Source organism: Macaca fascicularis, chromosome 19 (genome assembly GCF_037993035.2).
Source record: "Macaca fascicularis isolate 582-1 chromosome 19, T2T-MFA8v1.1".
In the NCBI taxonomy this organism is placed as follows: domain Eukaryota; kingdom Metazoa; phylum Chordata; class Mammalia; order Primates; family Cercopithecidae; genus Macaca; species Macaca fascicularis.
In genome coordinates this window covers 20,281,700-20,295,132 of record NC_088393.1, presented here as the reverse complement: position 1 = coordinate 20,295,132, position 13,433 = coordinate 20,281,700, and the positions used below count along the sequence as shown (strand labels likewise).

General features: G+C 43.8%; 1 protein-coding gene across 1 annotated transcript; it reads right to left on the bottom strand.

The window, feature by feature from the left end:
• Positions 1-9,175: 9,175 nt before the first annotated feature.
• Positions 9,176-13,165, bottom strand: LOC123570360 (endogenous retrovirus group K member 8 Rec protein-like). Its single transcript, XM_065536221.2, has 2 exons — positions 12,620-13,165; positions 9,176-10,928 (listed from the first exon to the last, which is right to left on the bottom strand). Exons 1-2 carry the CDS (start codon positions 12,878-12,880, stop codon positions 10,851-10,853), a joined length of 339 nt encoding a protein of 112 aa, XP_065392293.1. The 5' UTR covers positions 12,881-13,165; the 3' UTR covers positions 9,176-10,850.
• Between the last annotated feature and the right edge of the window lie 268 nt (positions 13,166-13,433).

Sequence of the window (13,433 nt, the reverse complement as noted above, 5' to 3'; positions counted from 1 at the left end):
GTTCCCGCCACCATGCCCGGCTAATTTTTGTATTTTCAGTAGAGACGGGGTTTCTCCATGTTGGCCAGGCTGGTCTCAAACTCCTGACTACCACAATTACTCAATTAAAAAACTGGTATTTTTGAATTGCCCTACACTAGAAAGAAACTGAAGTAATAATAATTTTTAAATTAAAAATAAATAAATAAGTAAATTCAGACCCAAATAGTTTTACTGAGTTTTCCAGTGTTTAAAAAGGAATTAATACTATTTCTACTCAATGTTGTTCAGAAAATATAAGAGGAAGGAACACTTCCCAGTATATTTTAGGAACCTAGTATTACCCTCAAACAGAATCAGAGAAAGGCAATACAAGGCTTTTCTCTTGTGTGGTGGCTCACGCCTGTAATCCCAGCACTTTGGGAGGCCAAGGCAGATGAATCACACTTGAGGTCAGGAGTTCTAGACCAGGTGATCCACCCGCCTCGGCCTTTCAGACTGTGTACTGTGGCGCTTTGTCTAGGTGAGTGCTGCTATAAGTGATCTAGGGCAAGCAAGCTCAGCATTAGCTGTGAATGAAGCCAAACAATGGACCCCTTTCAAACCTGCAGAATCAGCCGGGTATAGTGGCTCATGCCAGTCATCCCAGCACTTTGGGAAGCCGAGGCAGGCGGATCACCTGAGGTCAAGAGTTCAAGATCAGCCTGACCAATATTGTGAAATCCCATCTCTACTAAAAATACAAAAATTAGCCAGCTGGGTGTGGAGGCGGATGCCTGTAAACTGGGAGGCAGAAGTTGGACTGAGATTGCACCACTGCACTCCAGCCTGGGTGACAGAGAAAGACTATGTCTCAAAACAAAACAAACAAAAAAAAACACCTGTAGAATCAAATTAGAGTGGGGCCTGAATTACCAGATGATTTCTCTGCACATTAAAGTTTAAGAGGCAATTCTTATCTCAGTAGATCTCAGCTTATCACATTCTAGTTAGGATTAAATGCCCAATTTGGCCAGGTGCGGTGGCTCATGCCTGTAATTCCAGCACTTTGGGAGGCCGAGGCAGGTGGATCACCAAGGTCAGGAGTTCAAGACCAGCCTGGCCAAGATGGTGAAACCCCATCTTTACTAAAAATTCAAAAATTAGGCCAGGTGCAGTGGCTCACACCTGTAATCCCAGCACTTTGGGAGGCCGAGGCAGGTGGATCACAAGGTCAGGAGATCAATACCATCCTGGCCAAAATGGTGAAACCCTGCATCTACTAAAAATACAAAAAAAAAAAAAAAAAAAATTAGCCAGGTGTGGTGGCAGGCACCTGTAATCCCACCTACTTGGGAGGCTAAGCTAGAGAATTGCTTGAATGCGGGAGGCAAAGGTTGCAGTGAGCCAATGTTGCACCACTGCACTCCAGCCTGGCTACAGAGAATCTCAAAAAGAAAAAAAAAAAGGAAAGAAAAGAAATGTGGCCAGACACCATGTACTGTTATATTTGCTTTCAGTATCACAATCTGTCTTCTAAAAAGAGACCTAGACTTTCTTCCCATTACTATAAAGACCCTACTTTAGATTGGGTGCGGTGGCTCACACCTGTAATCCTAGCACTTTGGGAGGCCGAGGTGGGTGGATCACCTGAGGTAAGGAGTTCGAGACCAGCCTGGTGAACATGGTGAAACCCTGTCTCTATGAAAACACAAAAATTAGCTGGGCATGATGGCAGGTGCCTGTAATCCCAGCTACTGGGGAGGCTGAGATAGGAGAATTGCTTGAACCCGGGAGGTGGAGGTTGCAGTGAGCCAAGATTGCACCATTGCACTCCAGCCTGGACAACAGAGTAAGACTCTGTCTCGCTCTTGTGTCTTTGCATATAGTTTTGTTTTTTGCTTTTTGTTTTTTGAGACAGTCTCACTCTGTCACCCAGGCCAGAGTGCAGTGGTATGATCATGGTTCACTGAAACCTCCACCTCCCAAGTTCAAGCAATTCTTGTGCCTCAGCCTTCCTAATAGCTACCCAGGCCAGAGTGCAGTGGTATGATCATGGTTCACTGAAACCTCCACCTCCCAAGTTCAAGCAATTCTTGTGCCTCAGCCTTCCTAATAGCTGAGGTTGCAGGTGTGCACCACCATGCCCAGCTAATGTTTGTATTTTTAGTAGACACGGGGTTTTGCCATGTTGATGTGACTGGTCTTGAACTCCTGGCCTCAAGGGATTGACCTGCCTCCACCTACCAAAATGCTGGAATTACAGGCATGAGCCACCACACCTGGCTGTATATGTTTATCTATACATCTTATATCTGTATCTAAATCTACAGAAAAAAGCATCTGAAAACACCCAGAAATTCACTTTCAGTATAGCAGTTTATCTTCAAGTCAGATACCTCGTGTTTAATTTTCTTACCCAAAATGTCACTACTTGAGCAAACAAAACAATAAGATAAGATTCTATTTCTGCCAGATATGTTAGCTCACGCCTGTAATCCCAGCACTTTGTGAGGCCAAGGTGGGCAGATCACCTGAGGTCAGTAGTTCCAGACCAGCCTGACCAATATGGAGAAACCCTGACTCTACTAAAAATACAAAATTAACTGGGCATGGTTGCATGTGCCTGTAATCCCAGCTACTCAGGAGGCTGAGGCAGGAGAATCACTTGAACCCAGGAGGCAGAGTTTGCAGTGAGCCAAGATCATGCCGTTGCACTCCAGCCAGGGCAACAAGAATGAAACTCTCAAAAAAAAAAAAAAAAAAAAAGGAAAAAAAAGATTCTATTTCTATGTCACGTGTTTGAAAATAAGAGCTCTAAAATTGAGGGAAGCTTTAAAAAGAATTATTTCTCATTTGCAAATTTGTGTTAAGGCCTTCCAGCTAAGGCTAGTTTATCCATGTTTTCATGTTCACCAGAATAAAAAAGGCCATTTTTGACTTGGCAATAAATGACTCTCATGGCCTTAATGCATTTTTGCTAACAGATGTGAGCAATAAAAGCCAATTCTTTCTCTGAAAACATTAAATGCAGCAAGATGCAGATCAGAGCATACTTCCATTTTTGTATTCTTATAGATAAAATTTAAAGGGCAAATAAGATTTTTGCATTTATTGACGTTTTTCTTTACATTGCTGTAAGTAGAAAAATACCTGTATATCCTTTGACCTCCTGTATCTTTATTCTATACGCATATGGAAAAAATGGTAGCTAGATCTGTATGTAGATATACATAGGTAGATAAATGCATACATATAGAATTATATGACTTTGCCTAAGTAGATATTTATGTATACAAAAGATATTAATCAACAAACATTTTAAATTTCCCAGCCTACACTGAGGATGCAGATATAAACTTACTCTCACCTATATGGATCCATACCATCTCAGATTGGAACACAACCATACAATGTTATGTTTAAATATCAAGAAAGCTTCACGTTTAGGTGCATGGCCTGGGAAGTATGTTTTTGGTAAAGCCATGTAAGACTGTAGTTCCAGATTAGCATTTCAGGGCCCTGCTTCCCTTCTCACTGTATGCCTATGTGATTCACATTTGCCATTTGGGTCCTGCCTGGATGCCTTCACTTTCCCAGTTTAGCTAATTGACTTATATCCATCTAAGATGGTCTAAGTGGCTCATTAAACTCATCTGGGCTGCAGAAGTTGGGAAGGAAAATGACCTCCGACCTACTTATTCTGAGGCTTCTCCACAGGACATATACAATAAGGGAAACTACATTGACATACTTATGTTACCCATTTTCCATGTATATGTTTATCTAACCACCTATCTTATATATATGTCTATATGTATAAAAAGACTGCGAGGCTGGGCATGGTGGCTCAGGCCTGTAATCCCAGCACTTTGGGAGACCAAGGCAGGTTTATCACCTGAAGTTGGGAGTTCAGGACCAAGCCTGGCCAACATGGTGGAAACCCTATCTCTACTAAAAATACAAAAAAAATTAGCTGGGCCTGATGGCAGGCACCTGTAATTCCAGCTACTCGGGAGGCTGAAGCTGGAGAATCACTTGAACCCTGGAGGTGGAGATTGCGGCGAGCCAAGATCGAGCCATTGCACTCCAGCCTGGGCAACAAGAGCAAAACTTCATCTCAAAAGAAAAAAAAATCGGCCGGGCGCGGTGGCTCAAGCCTGTAATCCTAGCACTTTGGGAGGCCAAGACGGGGGGATCACGAGGTCAGGAGATCGAGACCATCCTGGCTAACCCGGTGAAACCCTGTCTCTACTAAAAAATACAAAAAACTAGCCGGGCGAGGTGGCGGGCGCCTGTAGTCCCAGCTACTCGGGAGGCTGAGGCAGGAGAATGGCGTAAACCCGGGAGGCGGAGCTTGAGGTGAGCTGAGATCCGGCCACTGCACTCCAGCCTGGGTGACAGAGCAAGACTCCGTCTCAAAAAAAAAAAAAAAAAAAAAAAAATTAGCTGGTCAGGCACAGTGGCTCACGCCTGGAATCCCAGCACTTTGGGAGGCCGAGATGGGCAGATCACGAGGTCAGGAGATCGAGACCATCCTGGCTAACATGGTGAAACCCCATTTCTACCAAAAATACAAAAAAATTAGCTGGGCATAGTGGCGGGCACCTGTAGCCCCAGCAGGAGGCTGAGGCAGGAGAATGGCATGAACCTGGGAGGCGGAGCTTGCAGTGAGCTGAGATCACGCCACCGCACTCCAGCCTGGGCAACTGAGCAAGACTCTATCTCAAAAAAAAAAAAAAAAATTAGCTGGGCATGGTGGGGCATGCCTGGAATCCCAGATACTGGAAAGGCTGAGGCAGGAGAATCACTTGAACCTGGGAGGTGGAGGTTGCAGTGAGCCAATATGGTGCCATTGCACTCCAGCCTGGGTGACAAGAGGGAAACTCCATCTCAGAAAAAGAAAAAGCGGGGGTGCTAATATTTGATTTCCAGAGTTGACCTATCTCCAGCAAGGACAGGATGATGAAGGCTGACATACATAGCTCTCTGCAAGAACAGAGGAGATCATATTAACATGAAGCCATGCACTTCTCAGGGACCCCACTACCATCCTGCAGCCCAGCCACACTGGGTTAGAAACCACAGATGCAACCCACAACCTCATTCTACCAAATGAGAGCAGAGCCAGGGAAGAGAAAATGCTGTCATGGAATATGAGAAATAAAAGGAAGATGCTGATACATTCCAAGATAGCCAAATAGGAACAGCTCTGGTCTGTAGCTCCCAGTGTGATCAATGTGGAAGACAAGTGATTTCTGCATTTCCAACCGAGGTACCTGGTTCATCTCATTGGGACTGGTAGGACAGTGGGTGCAGCCCACAGATGGTGAGCCAAAGCAGGATGGGTTGTCGCCTCACCCAGGAAGTGCAAGGAGTCAGGGGATTTCCCTTTCCTAGCTAAGGGAAGCCATGATAGACTGTACCTGGAAAAACAGGACACTCCCACCCAAATACTGTGCTTTTCCCATGGTCTTAGCAACCAGCAGACCAGGAGATTCTCTCCCGTGCCTGGCTTGGTGGGTCCCACACCCACGGAGCCTTGCTCACTGCTAGCGCAGCAGACTGAGATTGACCTGCAAGGCAGCAGCCTGGTAGGGGGAGGGGCATCTGCCATTGCTGAGGCTTGAGTAGGTAAACAAAGCAGCCGAGAAACTCAAACTGGGAGGAGGCCACCACAGCTCAGCAAGGCCTACTGCCTCGATAGTCTCCACCTCTGTGGGCAGTGTATACCTGAACAAAAGGTAGCAGAAACTTCTGCAGACTTAAATGTCCCTGTCTGACAGCTCTGAAAAGAGCAGTTGTTCTCCTAGCATGGTGTTTGAGCTCTGAGAATGGACAGACTGCCTCCTCAAGTGGATCCCTGACCCCTGTGTAGTCTAACTAGGAAACACATCCCAGTAGGGGCTGACAGACACTTCATACAGGTGGGTGCCCCTCTGGGATGAAGCTTCCTGAGGAAGGATCAGGCAGCAATATTTACTGTTCTGCAATATTTGCTGTTCTGCAGTATCTGCTGGTGATACCCAGGCAAAGAGGGTCTGGAGTGGACCTCCAGAAAACTCCAACAGACCTGCAGCTGAGGGACCTGACTGTTAGAAGGAAAACTAACAGAAAAGAAGAGCATCAACATCAACAAAAAGGACATCCACACCAAAACCCCATCTGTAGGTCACCAACATCAAAGACCAAAGGCAGATAAAACCACAAAGATGGGGAGAAACCAGAGTAGAAAAGCTGAAAATTCTAAAAGCCAGAGCACCTCTTCTCCTCCAAAGGATTGCAGCTCCTCGCCAGCAATGTAACAAAGCTGGACAGAGAATGACTTTAATGAGTTGACAGAAGTAGGCTTCAGAAGGTCGGTAATAACAAACTTCTTCGAGCTAAAGGAGCATGTTCTAACCCATCACAAGGAAGCTAAACACCTTTAAAAAAGTTAGACGACTAGAATAAACAGCATAGAGAAGACCTTAAATGACCTGATGGAGCTCAAAACCATGGCACGAGAACTTGATGACACATGCACAAGCTTCAGTAGCCAATTCAATCAAGTGGAAGAAAGGATATCAGTGATTGAAGATCAAATTAATGAAATAAAGCAAGAAGACAAATTTAAACAAAAGAGTAAAAAGAAATGAACAAAGCCGCAAGAAATATAGGACTATGTGAAAAGACCAAATCTACATTTGATTGGTGCACCTGGAAGTGGTGGGGAGAATGGAACCAAGTTGGAAAACACTCTTCAGGATATTATCCAGGAGAATATCCCCAACCTAGCAAAGCAAGCCAGTTCAAATTCAGGAAATACAGAGAACACCACAAAGATACTCCTTGAGAAGAGCAAACACAAGACATATAATTGTCAGATTCACCAAGGTTAAAATGAAGGAAAAAATGTTAAGGGCAGCCAGAGAGAAAGGTCAGGTTACCCACAAAGGGAAGCCCATCAGACTAACAGCAGATCTCTCAGCAGAAACCTCACAAGCCAGAAGAGACTGGGGGCCAATACTAAACATCCTTAAAGAAAAGAATTTTCAACCCAGAATTTAATATCCAGTCAAACTAAGCTTCATAAATGAAGGAGAAATAAAATCCTTTACAGACAAGCAAATGCTGAGAGATTTCTTCACCACCAGGCCTGCTTTACAAAAGCTCGTGAAGGAAGCACTAAACATGGAAAGGAACAACCAGTACCAGTCACTGCAAACAAACAAACAAAACAACAACAACAACAACAACAAAAAACCACATGCCAAATCATGAAGATCATCAATGCTATGAAGGAACTGCATCAATTAATGGACAAAATAACCAGCTAACATGATAATGACAGGATCAAATTCACACATAACAATATTAACTTTAAATGTAAATGGGCTAAATGCTCCAATTGAAAGACACAGACTGGCAAATTGGATAACGAGTCAAGACCCATCAGTGTGCTGTATTCAGGAGACCCATCTCATATGCAGAGACACACATAGGCTCAAAATAAAGGAATGGGGGAAGATCTACCAAGCAAATGGAAAGCAAACAAAAGCAGGGGTTGCAATCCTAGTCTCTGATAAAACAGACTTTAAACCAACAAAGATCAAAAGAGACAAAGAAGGCCATTACATAATGGTAAAGGGATCAATTCAACGAGAAGAGCTAAGTATCCTAAATATATATGCACCCAATACAGGAACATCCAGATTCATAAAGCAAGCCCTTCGAGACCTATGAAGAGACTTAGACTCCCACACAATAATAATGGGAGACTTTAACACCCCACTGTCAATATTAGACAGATCAATGAGACATAAGGTTAACAAGGATATCCAGGACTGGAACTCAACTCTGCACCAAGTGGACCTAATAAACATCTACAGAACTCTCCATCCCATATCAACAGAATATACATTCTCCTCAGCACCACATCACACTTATTCTAAAATTGACCACATAACTGGAAGTAAAGCACTCCTCAGCAAATGTAAAAGAACAGAAATCACAACAAACTGTCTCTCAGACCACAGAGCAATCAAATTAGAATTCAGGATTAAGAAAGCAGGCGCGGTGGCTCAAGCTTGTAATCCCAATGCTTTGGGAGGCCGAGGTGGGCGGATCACGAGGTCAGGAGATCGAGACCATCCTGGCTAACACGGTGAAACTGAGTCTCTACTTAAAAAAATACAAAAAATTAGCCAGGCGTGGTGGCAGACACCTGTAGTCCCAGCTACTTGGGAGGCTGAGGCAGGAGAATGGCATGAACCCAGGAGGTGGAGCTTGCAGTGAGCCAAGATTGCACCACTGCACTCCAGCCTGGATGACAGAGAAAGACTCCATCTAAAAAAAAAAAAAAATTCACGATTAAGAAATTCATTCAGGCCGGGCGCGGTGGCTCAAGCCTGTAATCCCAGCACTTTGGGAGGCCGAGACGAGCGAATCACGAGGTCAGGAGATCGAGTCGAGACCATCCTGGCTAACACGGTGAAACTGAGTCTCTACTTAAAAAAATACAAAAAATTAGCCAGGCGTGGTGGCAGACACCTGTAGTCCCAGCTACTTGGGAGGCTGAGGCAGGAGAATGGCATGAACCCAGGAGGTGGAGCTTGCAGTGAGCCAAGATTGCACCACTGCACTCCAGCCTGGATGACAGAGAAAGACTCCATCTAAAAAAAAAAAAAAATTCACGATTAAGAAATTCATTCAGGCCGGGCGCGGTGGCTCAAGCCTGTAATCCCAGCACTTTGGGAGGCCGAGACGAGCGAATCACGAGGTCAGGAGATCGAGTCGAGACCATCCTGGCTAACACGGTGAAACCCCGTCTCTACTAAAATACAAAAAAAAAAAATTAGCCGGGCGAGGTGGCGGGCGCCTGTACTCCCAGCTACTCGGGAGGCTGAGGCAGGAGAATGGCATGAACCCAGGGGGCGGGGCTTGCAGTGAGCTGAGATCCGGCCACTGCACTCCAGCCTGGGCGACAGAGCCAGACTCCGTCTCAAAAAAAAAAAAAAAAAAAAAAAAATTCATTCAAAACCACAAAACTACATGGAAACTGAACAACCTGCTCCTGAATGACTATTGGGTAAATAACGAGATGAAGGGGTGGCCTGCCCCTCCACACCTGTGGGTGTTTCTCGTTAGGTGGATCGAGAGACTTGAGAAAAGAAATGAGACACAGAGACAAAGTATAGAGAAAGAAAAGAGGGGGCCCAGGGGACCAGCGCTTAGCTTACAGAGTTCCCTTAGTATTTATTGATAATTATCTTTACCATCTTAAAGATAAGGGAGTGGCAGGACAATAGGATCATTGTAGGGAGGAAATCGGCAGTAAGACATATGAACAAAAACCTCTGTGCCATGAATAAGTTTAAAGGAAAATGCTGTGCCTTGAGATGCATATGCAAACATCTCCATAAACCTCTTAGCATTACTTCAGCCTATCACATGGGGAGAAACCTTGGACAATATCTAGCTTTCCTAGGCAGAGGTCCCTGGGACCTTTGGCCGTGTACGTGTCCCTGGGTAGTTGAAATTAAGAGAATGGTGATGACTTTTAACCAGCAAGCTGCCTTCAGGCACTTGTTTAACAAAGACACATCCTGCACAGCCCAAAATCCATTAAACCTTGAGTCACCGCAGCACATGTCTCTTGCAAGGACAAGGTTGGGGGTAGGGTCACAGATTAACAGCATCTCAAATACAGGACAAAATGGAGTCTCTTATGTCTACTTCTTTCTATATAGACACAGTAACAGGCTGATCTCTCTTTCTTTTCCCCACATTTCCCCCTTTTCTTTTCAACAAAACCACCAATGTCATCATGACACCGAGATTACATACTTCACAAAGTAATAGAATATCACAAAGCAAGTGGAGGCAGGATGAGATCACAGGATGGTGTTAAAATTAAAATTTTGGGGCATGCATAGTCATTGATAACATCTTGTCAGAAAACAGGGTTTGAGAGTAGACAACCTGTCTGACCAAAATTTATTAGGTGGGAATTTCCTTGTCCTAATAAGCCTGGGAGCGCTACAGGAGGCCGGGGCTTATTTCATCCCTTCGGCTTCAACCATAAAAGGCGGCACGCCTCCAAGGGGGTGGTTTATAGGCCTACCCTCAGAGTGCATTCTCTTTCTCAGGGATGTTCCTTGCTGAGAAAAAGAATTCAGTGATATTTCTCCTATTTGCATAAGAAAAGAGAAGAGGCCGGGCGTGGTGGCTCAAGCCTGTAATCCCAGCACTTTGGGAGGCCGAGACGGGCGGATCACAAGGTCAGGAGATCGAGACCATCCTGGCTAACATGGCGAAACCCCGTCTCTACTAAAAACACAAAAAATTAGCCGGGCGAGGTGGCGGCGCCTGTGGTCCCAGCTACTCGGGAGGCTGAGGCAGGAGAATGGCGGGAACCCGGGAGGCGGAGCTTGCAGTGAGGTGAGATCCAGCCACTGCACTCCAGCCTGGGTGACAGAGCGAGACTCCGTCTCAAAAAAAAAAAAAAAAAAAAAAAAAAAGAAAAGAGAAGAAATATGGCTCTGTTCCATCCGGCTCACTGGTGGCCAGTTCAAGATTGCCTCCCTGTTCCCTGAATATTGCTGTTATCTTATTCTTTCTTCAAGATGCCCAGATTTCATATTGTTCAAACACACATGCTCCACAAAAAAATTGTGCAGTTAAGGCAATCATCACAGGGTCCTGAGGTGGCATATATCCTCCTCAGTTTACAAAGAAGCTGATGGAATTAAGAGATCAAAGACAGACATAAGAAATTACAAAAGTATTAATTTTGGAGAACTAATAAATGTCCATGAAATCTTCACATTTTATGTTTTTCTGCCGTGGCTTCAGCCAGTCCCCGCATTCAAGGTCCCTGACTTCCCGCAACGTTTTCCCTCCCTTTTCCTCTATATAAATGTGCCATGGCGACGAAGGCTGTTCGTTCTCTCGATTTTGACGCAGGATTCTTCGACTGGTCCGGCACACTAAAAACAAGCCGATTAAACAGAGACACATAATTCCAAAATTTACTGCAGTAGAGTTCCCAATAGACTTAATCCAAGTCGTGGGGTTTAATCCATAAAGATTTTTTGCCACTTGATCTAATGCCTCAGCTCCAGGCACAATATTTAAGTGACTTTGAGAGGCTTCAAAAATTTGTTCTTTTAATTTAGAAATGTCTAAAGTGAGATTATCTTCTCTTCCCTGTAGATGGCGTCTAACCACTGTCCCAGTGATGTTTAGACTCATTATAAACTTGGGGTGTAATACAAAAATCTGACGTATTCCAGTCACACTGTAACTGGAAACAATGTTCCAAGCTCATGAGTCTATCTCCCATCCAAATGACAGTTTGTTTAAGATCATTAATTTGATTTGCCAATTTTTGATCGATACCAGATTGTGAATTCCACAACCTTGTGGAATTCTTTTGCCAATTGTCAACAAAGCTTACTGTCTGAACAGAAGAGTGCAATGCAACTCCTGCCACAGTGGCTGTAGCTGTGACTGCAATTAATCCCATAATCACTGCAATTAAAGTAAAAATGAATCTTTTGGATCTATTTAAAATGCCTTTTAATACTTCAGTCAAAATATGGATGGATGGTGAGGCCTCCCATGGTCGGTCCATGGACACAGGGATCCACACGCCTTCTCTTGCTCTCACCAGCAGAATACGGTGCTGCCAATCAAAAGTCGAATCAATGCAAGTAAACAATCTGCAATTTTCACAAGTTATAGTTTGGGAGTCTGGTTTAATAACTATATTTCCTATGACTAACATATAAGGGGGCTTTACACAACTTTGTAAAGGAACTGTTAGACTGGAATTTAGGTTGATAGAGTAAAATGGCTTATAATCTCTTGTTTCTATAGTTTGATTTCCAGACCAAATTCTAAGGCGGTATGAAGCCACAGTAAGCCTCCATAATTCTGGATGTTCAAGACCAAAAACAGGACTTATCATTTTTGGTCTTGGAGTAGAGATTCCCTTTTCTCCCCATATCCAAGGGTAAAAAGACTGTAATTTTTTGTGCTTATGTTTGTCTAAATTTTCTGTTAAGTCACTATCAACAGTTGGACTCACTAGTGCACTGGGACAGAATTGAGTTTGTCCTGTGCAATTGTGGTAGAATTGACCTCGAGGTGCCCAATCTATAACAGTTCCGAATGTATTGTTTTGCAATATAACCGCACTATCGGCCACACATTCTTCCCAAACTAAATCTTTTGATTCTTTGGAAATCTCCTTGGGGCAAGGTTTCCCTTTTGGCCTAAATTTTAGTGATCTTTGATAAGAAAAGTCTTGTAAATAGTTTACCTGTGGTTTGAGTGACTTTCCGCTTACCATGTGATAAGTAAATCTACTGGTGGGACTGACAGTAGGTACTTCTACCAACCAATTTTGAATAGCAGGCATTAAACATCCTGGTGCTCTCCCTAGGCAAATAGGAGGATAACGATACCCAATGGAAATATTTATCATCATTCCTTCTTCCTCCGGTTTGGCAGGGCAACGATCATCTGTGGGACCAGGTACCCACACACTATTATTAACATATACTTCAATAGGATTATCCATCCATGTAACTGCCCGAATTAAGGGCGGGAAAGGCACATAGGCCCAGTAGGTATAATTAGCTGCAGCTGCTCCTGCAGGCATGGGGAGACTTACCACCGTTGATACAATCATTAAAGCTGTAAGCAGCATTTTTTCTGGGGTTTGTGTCACCTTTGTGCTAGCTAGGCTTTTTCCAGCTAACGGTGTCAGCTTCTTTAACTGTGCCCAGGTCGGCAGCTCCGCCTTCTTGGTGCGTGGTGACTTCATCTGTTCTTCTGATATCATCACTTGGTTCATCATGCGAGTCAATGGTGCTCGATTGCAGTGTTTCCGTCTCCGTGGAGGTGCTTTTCTTTGCATCTCCGATGGGTTCATTGTAGAACTTCAAATGTCTAGTGGGTATCCAAACAGGAAGCTGATTTTCTCCTGGTGAAACACAAGCAAAACCTCTTCCCCAGGTTATCACCTTCCCTATTTCCCATGTCTTATTTTTGTTGTCTTTCCACCAAATCAGTTTCCCTTCATGTGGACTGTTCTTTTTACCAGTAAGATGTTGTTCTGCAGAAGTAGTAGTCTGATTTCTATAAATGTTTAAAAAATTTAAAGTATAGAGTGCTAGATTAAGCTGCATCTGAGGAGTGGTACACTCCTTACTGTCTCCCCCTTTTTTTTTTGTTTAACTAACTGAGTTTTGAGTGTTCTATTAGTTCTTTCAACTATGGCCTGTCCTTGGGAATTATAAGGAATTCCTGTTGTATGTGTAATATTCCACTGATTTAAGAATTTTTGGAAAGCTTTACTACAATAACCTGGTCCATTGTCAGTTTTAATTTTTTCTGGAACTCCCATTACAGCAAAACAAGATAATAAATGTTTTTTAACATGGGAAGTACTTTCTCCTGTCTGGCATGTTGCCCATATGAAATGT

What these genes read in the sequence shown, in the direction of transcription:
- LOC123570360 (XM_065536221.2), bottom strand. Translation starts at nt 12,880, where the DNA reads ATGAACCCATCGGAGATGCAAAGAAAAGCACCTCCACGGAGACGGAAA. An exon ending in TAATGATTGTATCAACGGTG is followed by an intron (nt 10,929 to 12,619) that starts GTAAGTCTCCCC and finishes GCTTGTTTTTAG; the next exon opens with TGTGCCGGACCAGTCGAAGA.